At 48.3% G+C, this 18,630-nt stretch overlaps 1 protein-coding gene across 1 annotated transcript in view; it reads right to left on the minus strand.

The window, feature by feature from the left end:
* Positions 1-6,064, minus strand: part of ddx1 (DEAD (Asp-Glu-Ala-Asp) box helicase 1) — an 82,952-nt gene extending 76,888 nt beyond the window's left edge. Inside the window, exons 1-4 of the mRNA XM_055911765.1 lie at positions 5,989-6,064; positions 5,813-5,864; positions 2,091-2,154; positions 1,964-1,993 (exon numbers count right to left, since the gene is read on the minus strand). Of these exons, the coding sequence (XP_055767740.1) occupies positions 1,964-1,993; positions 2,091-2,154; positions 5,813-5,864; positions 5,989-6,004 (162 nt within the window). The 5' untranslated portion in view covers positions 6,005-6,064. The remainder of the gene's footprint in view (positions 1-1,963; positions 1,994-2,090; positions 2,155-5,812; positions 5,865-5,988) is intronic.
* Positions 6,065-18,630: the final 12,566 nt, after the last annotated feature.

The following is an 18,630-nucleotide window of genomic DNA, read 5'->3' on the forward strand; positions in this document are numbered from 1 at the left end:
GCGAGAGAAGGGGCGAGAGGAAGGGGCGAGAGGAAGGGGCGAGAGGAAGGGGCGAGAGGAAGGGGCGAGAGGAAGGGGCGAGAGGAAGGGGCGAGAGGAAGGGGCGAGAGGAAGGGGCGAGAGGAAGGGGCGAGAGGAAGGGGCGAGAGGAAGGGGCGAGAGGAAGGGGCGAGAGGAAGGGGCGAGAGGAAGGGGCGAGAGGAAGGGGCGAGAGGAAGGGGCGAGAGGAAGGGGCGAGAGGAAGGGGCGAGAGGAAGGGGCGAGAGGAAGGGGCGAGAGGAAGGGGCGAGAGGAAGGGGCGAGAGGAAGGGGCGAGAGGAAGGGGCGAGAGGAAGGGGCGAGAGGAAGGGGCGAGAGGAAGGGGCGAGAGGAAGGGGCGAGAGGAAGGGGCGAGAGGAAGGGGCGAGAGGAAGGGGCGAGAGGAAGGGGCGAGAGGAAGGGGCGAGAGGAAGGGGCGAGAGGAAGGGGCGAGAGGAAGGGGCGAGAGGAAGGGGCGAGAGGAAGGGGCGAGAGGAAGGGGCGAGAGGAGGGGCGAGAGGGGGCGAGAGGGGGCGAGAGGGGGCGAGAGGGGGCGAGAGGGGGCGAGAGGGGGCGAGAGGGGGCGAGAGGGGGCGAGAGGGGGCGAGAGGGGGCGAGAGGGGGCGAGAGGGGGCGAGAGGGGGCGAGAGGGGGCGAGAGGGGGCGAGAGGGGGCGAGAGGGGGCGAGAGGGGGCGAGAGGGGGCGAGAGGGGGCGAGAGGGGGCGAGAGGGGGCGAGAGGGGGCGAGAGGGGGCGAGAGGGGGCGAGAGGGGGCGAGAGGGGGCGAGAGGGGGCGAGAGGGGGCGAGAGGGGGCGAGAGGGGGCGAGAGGGGGCGAGAGGGGGCGAGAGGGGGCGAGAGGGGGCGAGAGGGGGCGAGGGGGGCGAGAGGGGGCGAGAGGGGGCGAGAGGGGGCGAGAGGGGGCGAGAGGGGGCGAGAGGGGGCGAGAGGGGGCGAGAGGGGGCGAGAGGGGGCGAGAGGGGGCGAGAGGGGGCGAGAGGGGGCGAGAGGGGGCGAGAGGGGGCGAGAGAGAGGGAGAGAGAGAGGGAGAGAGAGAGGAGGGAGAGAGGAGGGAGAGAGGAGGGAGAGAGGAGGGAGAGAGAGGAGAGGATAGGAGGGGGAAAGAGCGGGATGAAAAGGGGGAGAGGAAGGTGCAGTAAAAGAGGTTGGTAACACGTTTATAACAACAATAACGCCATCTATCTGTTTGGTGAGCGCATTTGTGGATCACTCAATATGTAGCCAGTTAGCCGTGCTAGTATTGATAGTGGTCTGGCCGGTAGACTTTCCTCAAACCTTATCAATGAAATGTTACCTGCAAAGTAGGTTGACCTGACAGAAAGATCTGATTATTTGTTTCAATAATTGCAATAATAAAATCGGTGGCAATTGTTTTGCAAACTCTGCCATGACACACGTTGCAGCAGTAGGCAGAACAGAAACACGACTAGACCCGATGCATTCCCAATTTGTAAGTGGCTCTGGATAAGAGCGTCTGCTAAATGACTTAAATGTAAATGTAATTCCTCTTTCAGAACATCATCTTGTTTCTCTATGAATACGTTTAATTTTGTGAGAGAGAAATAAAACTGAAAAGAAAATAAAAGAATTCTAGAAAATACAGAAGAGTATAATTGTTTGTTCCCCTTAGTTGTTAATGAACCATTATTTGACCAGGTATATTGACAGAGTTGTTAATGAACCATTATTTGACCAGGTATATTGACAGAGTTGTTAATGAACCATTATTTGACCAGGTATATTGACAGAAAACACATTGTACACTAAGGACCCGAGGAAGAGTAGCGGAGAAGAATGGGCCTATTTGAATGTTTAATTTGTTTTAAAAGTAGCTCTCGTGGTAGAAAAGGTTTAAAGGACCACTGCACTCTAGTAGATGCCGGCTTTGACAAAAACACTGTTTGCAGGAAAGGCGTTAAACTCACCCCGGTCTTACCGCTCCCGGTCTCTGCCGCCTGAACACAACAACAGGAGTCAATACATTGAATATGGCAGGAAGTCATTAATACGTTAACGGTTTAACCGTCTTATATAAAACGTCCATTTTCTCACCATGAGTACATCGCCTCCACCCAGGATCAACGGAATGGACTCTGCCTGGATGTCTGTGGGGAGGCTGGAACAAACACGGGCAGCAGTTATAACGCTGGATGACAATCAATGAGCATGGTCACATGCACACGATAACAATACGATTGTAGATAGTCCGATTAATAGAATAGTTGGTTTACAACTATTTAACATGCTTTGCAATAATATTGTAACGATCCTGGGTTTATAAGGGCAGGTATCGACTCCGCTCCAGCATGCTTTTTTGCGGCACAGTCGATAGCACGCTGGACCTCGGGCTCGAAGGTCGAGGATTCGAGACCGGCTTCCTGCCTGTTTCATTACACTGGTGTCAGAAGTGGGATCCCACCAGCAAAAGCATGCTCAAGCAGCAGAATCGATTTCCGCGCTTATAAACCCAGGATCGTTACAATATTATTGCAAATCCATAATAAACCTGTTTCATTACGATATCCATAATAAACCTGTTTCATTACGATATCCATAATAAACCTGTTTCATTACGATATCCATAATAAACCTGTTTCATTACGATATCCATAATAAACCTGTTTCATTACGATATCCATAATAAACCTGTTTCATTACGATATCCATAATAAACCTGTTTCATTACGATATCCATAATAAACCTGTTTCATTACGATATCCATAATAAACCCGTTTCATTACGATATCCATAATAAACTTGTTTCATTACGATATCCATAATAAACTTGTTTCATTACGATATCCATAATAAACCTGTTTCATTACGATATCCATAATAAACCTGTTTCATTACGATATCCATAATAAACCCATTTCATTACGTTATCCATAATAAACTTGTTTAGATGGACACATCTGAAATCGAGTTATTGACGGGACTTCACGGTCAAACCAGACTGCAGAGTTAAAGGCGCTGAACGGTCAAAGCAGACTGCAGAGTTAAAGGCGCTGAATGGTCAACGCAGACTGCAGAGTTAAAGGTGCTGACGGTCAACGCAGACTGCAGAGTTAAAGGCCCTGACGGTCAACGCAGACTGCAGAGTTAAAGGCGCTGACGGTCAACGCAGACTGCAGAGTTAAAGGCCCTGACGGTCAACGCAGACTGCAGAGTTAAAGGCGCTGAACGGTCAACGCAGACTGCAGAGTTAAAGGCGCTGAACGGTCAACGCAGACTGCAGAGTTAAAGGTGCTGACGGTCAACGCAGACTGCAGAGTTAAAGGCGCTGAACGGTCAACGCAGACTGCAGAGTTAAAGGCGCTGAACGGTCAACGCAGACCGCAGAGTTAAAGGCCCTGACGGTCAACGCAGACCGCAGAGTTAAAGGCCCTGACGGTCAACGCAGACTGCAGAGTTAAAGGCACCGAACGGTCAACGCAGACTGCAGAGTTAAAGGCGCCGAACGGTCAACGCAGACTGCAGAGTTAAAGGCGCCGAACGGTCAACGCAGACTGCAGAGTTAAAGGCGCTGAACGGTCAACACAGACTGCAGAGTTAAAGGCGCTGAACGGTCAACGCAGACTGCAGAGTTAAAGGCGCTGAACGGTCAACGCAGACTGCAGAGTTAAAGGCGCTGAACGGTCAACGCAGACTGCAGAGTTAAAGGCGCTGAACGGTCAACGCAGACTGCAGAGTTAAAGGCGCTACACGGTCAACGCAGACTGCAGAGTTAAAGGCCCTGACGGTCAACGCAGACCGCAGAGTTAAAGGCGCTGACGGTCAACGCAGACTTCAGAGTTAAAGGCACTGACGGTCAACGCAGACCGCAGAGTTAAAGGCGCTACACGTGCAACAGTATAACTTCAGTCCGTCCCCTCGCCCCGACCCTCTGCAGACATCAACAACAGTCACCCACGAAGCGTCGTTACCCATCGCTCCACAAAAGCCGCGGCCCTTGCAGAGCAAGGGGAACCACCACTCCAAGGTTTCAGAGCAAGTGACGTCACCGACTGAAAGGCTGCTTCCAGACACCAAATGAGACAACACCCCACTCTGACCATGTTACTCCCCCTAGCAGAGCTGGTTAGGCTGTTTTCATAATGAGACATCACTCTGACCATGTTACTCCCCCTAGCAGAGCTGGTTAGGCTGTTTTCATAATGAGACATCACTCTGACCATGTTACTCCCCCTAGCAGAGCTGGTTAGGCTGTTTTCATAATGAGACATCACTCTGACCATGTTACTCCCCCTAGCAGAGCTGGTTAGGCTGTTTTCATAATGAGACATCACTCTGACCATGTTACTCCCCCTAGCAGAGCTGGTTAGGCTGTTTTCATAATGAGACATCACTCTGACCATGTTACTCCCCCTAGCAGAGCTGGTTAGGCTGTTTTCATAATGAGACATCACATCACTCTGACCATGTTACTCCCCCTAGCAGAGCTGGTTAGGCTGTTTTCATAATGAGAGAACACATCACTATGACCATGTTACTCCCCCTAGCAGAGCTGGTTAGGCTGTTTTCATAATGAGACATCACATCACTCTGACCATGTTACTCCCCCTAGCAGAGCTGGTTAGGCTGTTTTCATAATGAGACATCACTCTGACCATGTTACTCCCCCTAGCAGAGCTGGTTAGGCTGTTTTCATAATGAGACATCACTCTGACCATATTACTCCCCCTAGCAGAGCTGGTTAGGCTGTTTTCATAATGAGACATCACTCTGACCATGTTACTCCCCCTAGCAGAGCTGGTTAGGCTGTTTTCATAATGAGAGAACACATCACTATGACCATGTTACTCCCCCTAGCAGAGCTGGTTAGGCTGTTTTCATAATGAGAGATCACTCTGACCATGTTACTCCCCCTAGCAGAGCTGATTAGGCTGTTTCTATGTTATCTAAGGCTTTGTGACTAACTGTGCTGCAGGCAACAATTTAATGACGCTTTTGTTCGCCGACGTTTACTGCCACCGGCCGTTTTCCACGGGTGTTGAGCGTTCGTAAATGCATCAGTTATTCTGGTATCTGGCACATTCAGACGAGTGATCTGAAATCGGAGTAGATGGCCAGAGTGAATTTACTAACGCGACCTAATTCGACTGATTGCTCAGAAAATGGTTGTTTTAATCGGCGTATGCTTACTTTTGATTTTTAATTTACGCAGGTTAAGCTAAGCAGAGTAACGTGTTTACATAACCAATGCTATAGTCAGCCTTGTGCCACAATACGTTTCATATCGAATTATTAGTGTGCATGTTAACGTAATCAATGAATACATGAGTGTCAACAAGTAGTTAGTCCATCTATTCCGTATCGCTACATTCATGAGTCACCATGGTGAGACATTGCTGGTCACTGATAAAGAAAATACGTTTAGCATTAATTAACGTAGTTAAAGAAACACGAGAATATATTAAACGACATACCACCCTGGCTAACTACCTAGCTCAGTGGCCTAACGTCCCTTACAACTAGTTGGGTTTGTCAACTCCATAAAGTACATCTCGGTGGAGTTGCGACGACTCTGGGCGGAATACACCTCCGGTAACATCGAGTCGCTGTCAATCGATATGACGAAACAGCCGGTGGTTGGTAATAGACAAAAACGTTTTATTTTAAAAAAATATATGGATTTCAGCAAACAAAGGCACGCAGCTACAGAGGACAAACATAGGTACACGGTGAGGTTCAGTCCGCCCACAGTAGTCTAAGCTACAACTCCAATGATGTGATGGACATAGTGGAGTAGAGAAAACCTCGGCTAACTTACAGCCAGTCCATCTCCTCGACTGCTTGGGCGATCTCAGGCATAACGCCCATTTCTGTGGACGAAAGGGAACCATTATTGGCAGAAAAAAGGACTTAAATCAATCTTAAATGTGTTAACTTATAGATAAGTACTGATAACAGTGAGAATACAGTTAAAAATAAATTTTCATTTCTTACCAGAAAACGCAGCCATATTTGCCAACGACTTTGACAAAAACGGATGTGACGTCTTTCTTCTCGCTCGTTTAATGTGCATGCGCCACCAACTGTACGGGAAGTGAACTGGAAAACATTTTTAAATCCATTGCGCAAAAGGGAAAAATAAAACATACAAAATACAAAAATAGATACACAAAAAAACATCCCACTACTTCATTCATAGTCCAATCCAAAGCAAACGCTTTTTTTGGGGGTGGGGGGTGTTAAAAATATTTTTTATTAACAACAAATCCATACAAAAAGTACATGGCGAACACAAGTATTTAATCTTTAATTTACTAGGCAAGACAGTTAAAAACTAATTCAAATTTATAATGATGGCCTACCAAAACGCAAAAGGCCTCCAGCGGGTCAGGGGCTGAGATTTAAAAAAAATAATAAAAAATTTAAAGTTTTTTTTTTTTTAAGATATATATATATAAATAGTACAAAACACACATCACGACAAGGGAGACAACACAACACTACAAAAAGAAAGACCTAAAGACAACAAACTAGCAAGGCAGCAACACATGACAAAACACAGCATGGTAGCGACAAAACATGGTACAAACATTATTGGGCACAGACAACAGCACAAAGGGCAAGAAGGTAGAGACAACAATGCATCACACAAAGCAGCCACAACTGTCAGTAAGAGTGACCATGATTGAGTCTTTAAATGAAGAGATTGAGATAAAACTGTCCAGTTTGAGTGTTTGTTGCAGATCATTCGAGTCACTAGCTGCAGCGAACTGAAAGACGAGCGACCCAGGGATGTGTGTGCTTTGGGGACCTTTAACAGAATGTGACTGGCAGACCGGGTGTTGTATGTGGAGGATGAGGGCTGCAGTAGATATCTCACATAGGGGGGAGTGAGGCCTAAGAGGGTTTTATAAATAAGCATCAACCAGTGGGTCTTGCGACGGGTATACAGAGATGACCAGTTTACAGAGGAGTATAGAGTGCAGTGATGTGTCCTATAAGGAGCATTGGTGGCAAATGTGATGGCGGTATGGTAAAGAACATCTAGCCGCTCGAGAGCACCCTTACCTGCCGATCTATAAATTATGTCTCCGTAATCTAGCATGGGTAGGATGGTCATCTGAATCAGGGTTAGTTTGGCAGCTGTGGTGAAAGAGGAGTGATTACGATAGAGGAAACCAAGTCTCGATTTAACTTTAGCCTGCAGCTTTGATATGTGAGGACATTTGGGCTTGGGGGTACAATATCACATTACACAAGGACCTGAGGGGGGACAATATCACATTACACAAGGACCTGAGGGGGTATAATATCACATTACACAAGGACCTGAAGGGGTACAATATCACATTACACAAGGACATGAGGGGGGACAATATCACATTACACAAGGACCTGAGGGGGTATAATATCACATTACACAAGAACCTGAGGGGGGACAATATCACATTACACAAGGACCTGAGGGGGGACAATATCACATTACACAAGGACCTGAGGGGGTATAATATCACATTACACAAGGACCTGAGGGGGGACAATATCACATTACACAAGGACCTGGGGGGGGACAATATCACATTACACAAGGACCTGAGGGGGTATAATATCACATTACACAAGGACCTGAGGGGGTATAATATCACATTACACAAGGACCTGAGGGGGGACAATATCACATTACACAAGGACCTGAGGGGTACAATATCACATTACACAAGGACCTGAGGGGGTATAATATCACATTACACAAGGACCTGAGGGGGGACAATATCACATTACACAAGGACCTGAGGGGGGACAATATCACATTACACAGAGACCTGAGGGGGGACAATATCACATTACACAAGGACCTGGGGGGGGGCAATATCACATTACACAAGGACCTGAGGGGGGACAATATCACATTACACAAGGACCTGGGGGGGGACAATATCACATTACACAAGGACCTGAGGGGGTATAATATCACATTACACAAGGACCTGAGGGGGGACAATATCACATTACACAAGGACCTGAGGGGGTATAATATCACATTACACAAGGACCTGAAGGGGTATAATATCACATTACACAAGGACCTGAGGGGTACAATATCACATTACACAAGGACCTGAGGGGGGACAATATCACATTACACACGGACCTGAGGGGGTACAATATCACATTACACAAGGACCTGAGGGGGGACAATATCACATTACACAAGGACCTGAAGGGGGTATAATATCACATTACACAAGGACCTGAGGGGGGACAATATCACATTACACAAGGACCTGAAGGGGGTATAATATCACATTACACAAGGACCTGAGGGGGGACAATATCACATTACACAAGGACCTGAAGGGGGTATAATATCACATTACACAAGGACCTGAGGGGGGACAATATCACATTACACAAGGACCTGAAGGGGGTATAATATCACATTACACAAGGACCTGAGGGGGGACAATATCACATTACACAAGGACCTGAGGGGGTATAATATCACATTACACAAGGACCTGAGGGGGTATAATATCACATTACACAAGGACCTGAGGAGTATAATATCACATTACACAAGGACCTGAGGGGGTATAATATCACATTACACAAGAACCTGAGGGGTATAATATCACATTACACAAGGACCTGAGGGGGTACAATATCACATTACACAAGGACCTGAGGGGGTATAATATCACATTACACAAGGACCTGAGGGGGGACAATATCACATTACACAAGGACCTGAGGGGGGACAATATCACATTACACAAGGACCTGAGGGGGTATAATATCACATTACACAAGGACCTGAGGGGGGACAATATCACATTACACAAGGACCTGGGGGGGGGACAATATCACATTACACAAGGACCTGAGGGGGTATAATATCACATTACACAAGGACCTGAGGGGGGACAATATCACATTACACAAGGACCTGAGGGGGGACAATATCACATTACACAGAGACCTGAGGGGGGACAATATCACATTACACAAGGACCTGAGGGGGGACAATATCACATTACACAAGGACCTGAGGGGGTATAATATCACATTACACAAGGACCTGAAGGGGTATAATATCACATTACACAAGGACCTGAGGGGTACAATATCACATTACACAAGGACCTGAGGGGGGACAATATCACATTACACACGGACCTGAGGGGGTACAATATCACATTACACAAGGACCTGAGGGGGGACAATATCACATTACACAAGGACCTGAAGGGGGTATAATATCACATTACACAAGGACCTGAGGGGGGACAATATCACATTACACAAGGACCTGAAGGGGGTATAATATCACATTACACAAGGACCTGAGGGGGGACAATATCACATTACACAAGGACCTGAAGGGGGTATAATATCACATTACACAAGGACCTGAGGGGGGACAATATCACATTACACAAGGACCTGAGGGGGTATAATATCACATTACACAAGGACCTGAGGGGGTATAATATCACATTACACAAGGACCTGAGGAGTATAATATCACATTACACAAGGACCTGAGGGGGTATAATATCACATTACACAAGAACCTGAGGGGTATAATATCACATTACACAAGGACCTGAGGGGGTACAATATCACATTACACAAGGACCTGAGGGGGTATAATATCACATTACACAAGGACCTGAGGGGGGACAATATCACATTACACAAGGACCTGAGGGGGGACAATATCACATTACACAAGGACCTGAGGGGGTATAATATCACATTACACAAGGACCTGAGGGGGGACAATATCACATTACACAAGGACCTGGGGGGGGGACAATATCACATTACACAAGGACCTGAGGGGGTATAATATCACATTACACAAGGACCTGAGGGGGGACAATATCACATTACACAAGGACCTGAGGGGGGACAATATCACATTACACAGAGACCTGAGGGGGGACAATATCACATTACACAAGGACCTGGGGGGGGGCAATGTAATTACACAAGGACCTGAGGGGGGACAATATCACATTACACAAGGACCTGGGGGGGGGACAATATCACATTACACAAGGACCTGAGGGGGTATAATATCACATTACACAAGGACCTGAGGGGGGACAATATCACATTACACAAGGACCTGAGGGGGTATAATATCACATTACACAAGGACCTGAAGGGGTATAATATCACATTACACAAGGACCTGAGGGGTACAATATCACATTACACAAGGACCTGAGGGGTATAATATCACATTACACAAGGACCTGAGGGGGTATAATATCACATTACACAAGAACCTGAGGGGTATAATATCACATTACACAAGGACCTGAGGGGGTACAATATCACATTACACAAGGACCTGAGGGGGTATAATATCACATTACACAAGGACCTGAGGGGGGACAATATCACATTACACAAGGACCTGAGGGGGGACAATATCACATTACACAAGGACCTGAGGGGGTATAATATCACATTACACAAGGACCTGAGGGGGGACAATATCACATTACACAAGGACCTGGGGGGGGACAATATCACATTACACAAGGACCTGAGGGGGTATAATATCACATTACACAAGGACCTGAGGGGGTATAATATCACATTACACAAGGACCTGAGGTGGGACAATATCACATTACACAAGGACCTGAGGGGTACAATATCACATTACACAAGGACCTGAGGGGGTATAATATCACATTACACAAGGACCTGAGGGGGGACAATATCACATTACACAAGGACCTGAGGGGGGACAATATCACATTACACAGAGACCTGAGGGGGGACAATATCACATTACACAAGGACCTGGGGGGGGGCAATATCACATTACACAAGGACCTGAGGGGGGACAATATCACATTACACAAGGACCTGGGGGGGGGACAATATCACATTACACAAGGACCTGAGGGGGTATAATATCACATTACACAAGGACCTGAGGGGGGACAATATCACATTACACAAGGACCTGAGGGGGTATAATATCACATTACACAAGGACCTGAAGGGGTATAATATCACATTACACAAGGACCTGAGGGGTACAATATCACATTACACAAGGACCTGAGGGGTATAATATCACATTACACAAGGACCTGAGGGGGTATAATATCACATTACACAAGAACCTGAGGGGTATAATATCACATTACACAAGGACCTGAGGGGGTACAATATCACATTACACAAGGACCTGAGGGGGTATAATATCACATTACACAAGGACCTGAGGGGGGACAATATCACATTACACAAGGACCTGAGGGGGGACAATATCACATTACACAAGGACCTGAGGGGGTATAATATCACATTACACAAGGACCTGAGGGGGGACAATATCACATTACACAAGGACCTGGGGGGGGACAATATCACATTACACAAGGACCTGAGGGGGTATAATATCACATTACACAAGGACCTGAGGGGGTATAATATCACATTACACAAGGACCTGAGGTGGGACAATATCACATTACACAAGGACCTGAGGGGTACAATATCACATTACACAAGGACCTGAGGGGGTATAATATCACATTACACAAGGACCTGAGGGGGGACAATATCACATTACACAAGGACCTGAGGGGGGACAATATCACATTACACAGAGACCTGAGGGGGGACAATATCACATTACACAAGGACCTGGGGGGGGGCAATATCACATTACACAAGGACCTGAGGGGGGACAATATCACATTACACAAGGACCTGGGGGGGGGACAATATCACATTACACAAGGACCTGAGGGGGTATAATATCACATTACACAAGGACCTGAGGGGGGACAATATCACATTACACAAGGACCTGAGGGGGTATAATATCACATTACACAAGGACCTGAAGGGGTATAATATCACATTACACAAGGACCTGAGGGGTACAATATCACATTACACAAGGACCTGAGGGGGGACAATATCACATTACACAAGGACCTGAAGGGGGTATAATATCACATTACACAAGGACCTGAGGGGGGACAATATCACATTACACAAGGACCTGAAGGGGGTATAATATCACATTACACAAGGACCTGAGGGGGGACAATATCACATTACACAAGGACCTGAAGGGGGTATAATATCACATTACACAAGGACCTGAGGGGGGACAATATCACATTACACAAGGACCTGAGGGGGTATAATATCACATTACACAAGGACCTGAGGGGGTATAATATCACATTACACAAGGACCTGAGGGGGGACAATATCACATTACACAAGGACCTGAGGGGGGACAATATCACATTACACAAGGACCTGAGGGGGTATAATATCACATTACACAAGGACCTGAGGGGGGACAATATCACATTACACAAGGACCTGGGGGGGGGACAATATCACATTACACAAGGACCTGAGGGGGTATAATATCACATTACACAAGGACCTGAGGGGGGACAATATCACATTACACAAGGACCTGAGGGGGGACAATATCACATTACACAGAGACCTGAGGGGGGACAATATCACATTACACAAGGACCTGGGGGGGGGCAATATCACATTACACAAGGACCTGAGGGGGGACAATATCACATTACACAAGGACCTGGGGGGGGGACAATATCACATTACACAAGGACCTGAGGGGGTATAATATCACATTACACAAGGACCTGAGGGGGGACAATATCACATTACACAAGGACCTGAGGGGGTATAATATCACATTACACAAGGACCTGAAGGGGTATAATATCACATTACACAAGGACCTGAGGGGTACAATATCACATTACACAAGGACCTGAGGGGGGACAATATCACATTACACACGGACCTGAGGGGGTACAATATCACATTACACAAGGACCTGAGGGGGGACAATATCACATTACACAAGGACCTGAAGGGGGTATAATATCACATTACACAAGGACCTGAGGGGGGACAATATCACATTACACAAGGACCTGAAGGGGGTATAATATCACATTACACAAGGACCTGAGGGGGGACAATATCACATTACACAAGGACCTGAAGGGGGTATAATATCACATTACACAAGGACCTGAGGGGGGACAATATCACATTACACAAGGACCTGAGGGGGTATAATATCACATTACACAAGGACCTGAGGGGGGACAATATCACATTACACAAGGACCTGAGGGGGGACAATATCACATTACACAAGGACCTGAGGGGGTATAATATCACATTACACAAGGACCTGAGGGGGTATAATATCACATTACACAAGGACCTGAGGAGTATAATATCACATTACACAAGGACCTGAGGGGGGACAATATCACATTACACAAGGACCTGAGTGTCACGATTGTCAAAGGGACTGAGTGAGGACCAAGGCGCAGCGCGTGGAAAGTACATCTTCTTTATTTAAAGGAAGAAGACGAAAAAACGAAACGAACACTATACAAAACAACAAAACAGACGACCGTGAAGCTATACAAACATAAGTGCTGACACTAAACACTTAGACATAGACAATTACCCACAAAACAGCTAAAGCCTATGGTTGCCTTAAATATGGCTCCCAATCAGAGACAACCATAACCAGCTGTCTCTAATTGACACCCAATTCAGGCAACCATAGACTTTCCTAGACACCTACACTGAACACTAACCCATCTACTCTATTTAACCCCCTAAACCATACAACACCCTAGACAATACAAAAACACACAAACTTCTCCATGTCACACCCTGACTGTAACAGTCCTGACCTGTTTTATGTTGTTTTTTATGTGTTTATGGTCAGGGCATGTGTTTTGGGTGGGCAGTCTATGTTATCTGTTTCTATGTGGGTTTCGGTTTGCCTGGTATGGCTCTTGATTAGAGGCAGGTGGTTTGCATTTTCCTCTAATCAAGAGTCATATTTAGGTAGGGCATTATTCACTGTGTGTTTGTGGGTGATTGTCTCCTGTGATGTCTATCGTGTTGTCGATGTTTTTTCACATATGGAGCTGTTTGGCTGTTCGTTGTCTAGTGTTGTGTGTTCTGTGTATAGGTGTGCTATGGGTCTTCATACCCAGATTTTTGTATTATAATTTTCCGTGAGTGTTATGGAGCTAATTACTGGGACTATTATTAAAGTACTCCATGCTACACTCTATTTTGACTCTCCTGCGCCTGACTTCCTCTGCCACCTATACACGCCATTGTAACAGAATCACCCACCAAAATACAGAGACCAAGCGGTATGGGAAAAATGCTCGACGGAGCAACAAGGACTTTTGGACTTGGGAGGAGATCCTGTCTGGTAGAGGACCCTGGGCGCAAACTGGAGGAAATCGCTGCTCTCGTGAGAAGAGTGAGGCAGCCACAGCCCAGGAGCGCTGGTATGAGGAGGCAGCTAGGAGACGTGGATGGAAGCCGGAGATTCAAGCTCGTAACCGGAATTATGAGGGGACACGTCTTGCACGGAAGCCCGAAAAGCCCGTGAGTAACTCCCAAAAATTTCTTGGGGGGGGGCTAAGGGGTTGTGGGCCAAGGGCAGGTAGGAGACCTGCGCCCACTTCCCAGGCTAACCGTGGAGAGCGGGAGTACGGGCAGACACCGTGTTACGCAGTAGAGCGCACGGTGTCTCCTGTACGTGTGCATAGCCCAGTGCGGGTTATTCCACCTCCCCGCACTGGTAGGGCTAGATTGGGCATTGAGCCAGGTGTCATGAGGCCGGCTCAACGCGTCTGGTCTCCAGTGCGTCTCCTCGGGCCGGCATACATGGCACCTGCCTTACGCATGGTTTCCCCGGTTCGCCTGCATAGCCCAGTGCGGGCTATTCCACCTCGCCGCACTGGCAGGGCGACCGGGAGCATTCAACCAGGTAAGGTTGGGCAGGCTCAATGCTCAAGAGAGCCAGTACGCCTGCACGGTCCGGTATTTCCGGCGCCACCTCCCCGCCCCAGCCTAGTACCTACAGTGCCTATATTACGCACTAGGCTACCAGTGCATTTCCAGAGCCCTGTTCCTCCTCCACGCACTCTCCCTATAGTGCGTGTATCCAGTTCGGTGCCTCCAGTTCCGGCCCCACGCACTAAGCCACCTGTGCGTCTCCCAAGTCCTGTACACACTGTCACTTCTCCCCGTACTAGTCCTGAGGTGCGTGCCCTCAGCCAGGTGCCACCAGTGCCGGTACCACGCACCAGGTATAGAGTACGCTTTGAGAGTTCAGTGTGCCCTGTCCCTGCTCCCCGCACTAGTAGGAAGGTGCTTATCCTTAGCCCGGTGCCTCCAGTTCCGGCACCACGCACCAGGTCTACAGTGCGCCATATCCGGCCAGAGCCATCCGTCTCCCCAGCGCCATCTGAGCCATCCGTCTCCCCAGCGCCATCTGAGCCATCCGTCTCCCCAGCGCCATCTGAGCCATCTGTCTCCTCAGCGCCATCTGAGCCATCCGTCTCCCCAGCGCCATCTGAGCCATCCGTCTGCCAGGAGCCTGCAAAGCCGCCCGTCTGCCATGAGCCTGCAAAGCCGCCCGTCTGCCATGAGCCTACAGAGCCGTCAGCCAGACAGGAGCCGCTAGAGCCGTCAGCCAGACAGGAGCCGCTAGAGCCGTCAGCCAGACAGGATCTGCCAGAGCCGCCAACCAGACAGGATCTGCCAGAGCCGCCAACCAGACAGGATCTGCCAGAGACGCCAACCAGACAGGATCTGCCAGAGCCGCCAACCAGACAGGATCTGCCAGAGCCGCTAACCAGACAGGATCTGCCAGAGCCGTCAGTGAGCCATGAGCAGCCAGAGCCGTCAGTGAGCCATGAGCAGCCAGAGCCGTCAGTGAGCCATGAGCAGCCAGAGCCGTCAGTGAGCCATGAGCAGCCAGAGCCGTCAAAGAGCCATGAGCAGCCAGAGCCGTCAGAGAGCCATGAGCAGCCAGAGCCGTCAGAGCGCCATGAGCGTCGAGAGCCGTCAGCCTGCCATGAGCGTCGAGAGCCGTCAGCCTGCCATGAGCGTCGAGAGCCGTCAGCCTGCCATGAGCGTCGAGAGCCGTCAGCCTGCCATGAGCGTAGAGAGCCGTCAGCCTGCCATGAGCGTAGAGAGCCGTCAGTCTGCCATGAGCGTCGAGAGCCGTCAGCCAGCATGGACCTGCCAGAGCCGTCCAAACAGGACCTGCCAGAGTCCTTCAGCCGGGATCTGCCCCTTGTCCCGGTGCTGCCCCTTGTCCCGGTGCTGCCCCTTGTCCCGGTGCTGCCCCTTGTCCCGGTGCTGCCCCTTGTCCCGGTGCTGCCCCTTGTCCCGGTGCTGCCCCTTGTCCCGGTGCTGCCCCTTGTCCCGGTGCTGCCCCTTATCCTGGTGCTGCCCCTTGTTCTGGTGCTGCCCCTTGTCCCGGTGCTACCCCTTGTCCCGGTGCTGCCCCTTGTCCTGGTGCTAGCTGTTTATTTAGGGGAAGGTAGTGTTAGGGTGGGCATTAGAAGGGGTAGAAAGAAGAGGGGAGTGACTATGGTGGTATGGGGACAGCGTCCTGAGCCGGAACCACCACCGTGGTCAACTGCCCACCCGGACCCTCCCCTGGACTTTGTGCTTGTGCGCCCGGCGTGCGCATCTTGAGGGGGGGGGTACTGTAACAGTCCTGACCTGTTTTATGTTGTTTTTTATGTGTTTATGGTCAGGGCATGTGTTTTGGGTGGGCAGTCTATGTTATCTGTTTCTATGTGGGTTTCGGTTTGCCTGGTATGGCTCTTGATTAGAGGCAGGTGGTTTGCATTTTCCTCTAATCAAGAGTCATATTTAGGTAGGGCATTATTCACTGTGTGTTTGTGGGTGATTGTCTCCTGTGATGTCTATCGTGTTGTCGATGTTTTTTCACATATGGAGCTGTTTGGCTGTTCGTTCGTTTTGATGTCCGTTCCTGTTCGTGAGTTTACGTTTGTCCATGTAAGTTTATGTTCAGGTTCCGTTGTACGTCGTTTTCTTATTTTGTAGTTTGTTAAAGTGTTTTTGTTTCGTGACCATCGTGTTAATAAATAAAGATGGCATATTTCCCAGACTCCGCATTTTGGTCAGAAGATCCTTCTCTCCTCACCTCTTCCGAGGATGAGGAGAGCGACAGCTCTAACACTGACCTAACTAAAATAATAATGAAAACAAAGATGACTAAGCCCAGGGTGTGACACTGAGGGGGTACAATACCACATTACACAAGGACCTGAGGGGGGACAATATCACATTACACAAGGACCTGAGGGGGTATAATATCACATTACACAAGGACCTGAGGGGTATAATATCACATTACACAAGGACCTGAGGGGGTATAATATCACATTACACAAGGACCTGGGGGGGGACAATATCACATTACACAAGGACCTGAGGGGGTATAATATCACATTACACAAGGACCTGAGGGGGTATAATATCACATTACACAAGGACCTGAGAGGGGACAATATCACATTACACAAGGACCTGAGGGGGGACAATATCACATTACACAAGGACCTGAGGGGGTATAATATCACATTACACAAGGACCTGAGGGGGTATAATATCACATTACACAAGGACCTGAGGGGGGACAATATCACATTACACAAGGACCTGGGGGGGACAATATCACATTACACAAGGACCTGAGGGGGTATAATATCACATTACACAAGGACCTGAGGGGGTATAATATCACATTCCACAAGGACCTGAGGGGGGACAATATCACATTACACAAGGACCTGAGGGGTACAATATCACATTACACAAGGACCTGAGGGGGTATAATATCACATTACACAAGGACCTGAGGGGGGACAATATCACATTACACAAGGACCTGAGGGGGGACAATATCACATTACACAGAGACCTGAGGGGGGACAATATCACATTACACAAGGACCTGGGGGGGGACAATATCACATTACACAAGGACCTGAGGGGGGACAATATCACATTACACAAGGACCTGGGGGGGGGACAATATCACATTACACAAGGACCTGAGGGGGGATAATATCACATTACACAAGGACCTGAGGGGGGACAATATCACATTACACACGGACCTGAGGGGGTATAATATCACATTACACAAGGACCTGAGGGGGTATAATATCACATTACACAAGGACCTGAGGAGGTATAATATCACATTACACAAGGACCTGAGGGGGTATAATATCACATTACACAAGGACCTGAGGGGGGACAATATCTCATTACACAAGGACCTGAGGGGGTATAATATCACATTACACAAGGACCTGAGGGGGTACAATATCACATTACACAAGGACCTGAGGGGGTATAATATCACATTACACAAGGACCTGAGGGGGTACAATATCACATTACACAAGGACCGGAGGGGGGTATAATATCACATTACACAAGGACCTAAGGGGTATAATATCTCATTACACAAGGACCTGAGGGGGTATAATATCACATTACACAAGGACCTGAGGGGGTATAATATCACATTACACAAGGACCTGAGGGGGTACAATATCACATTACACAATAACCTGAGGGGGTATAATATCACATTACACAAGGACCTGAAGGGACATACACATATTTATAATATAAACAAACTGATCTGAATGGTAGTAGCTCCTCTGAAATGTTTATTTTGGCTTTTTAATGTGGTTTCCATAAGGCGAGTACTTT

The sequence above is a fragment of the Salvelinus fontinalis genome, unplaced genomic scaffold, assembly GCF_029448725.1.
Source record: "Salvelinus fontinalis isolate EN_2023a unplaced genomic scaffold, ASM2944872v1 scaffold_0091, whole genome shotgun sequence".
In the NCBI taxonomy this organism is placed as follows: Eukaryota; Metazoa; Chordata; class Actinopteri; order Salmoniformes; family Salmonidae; genus Salvelinus; species Salvelinus fontinalis.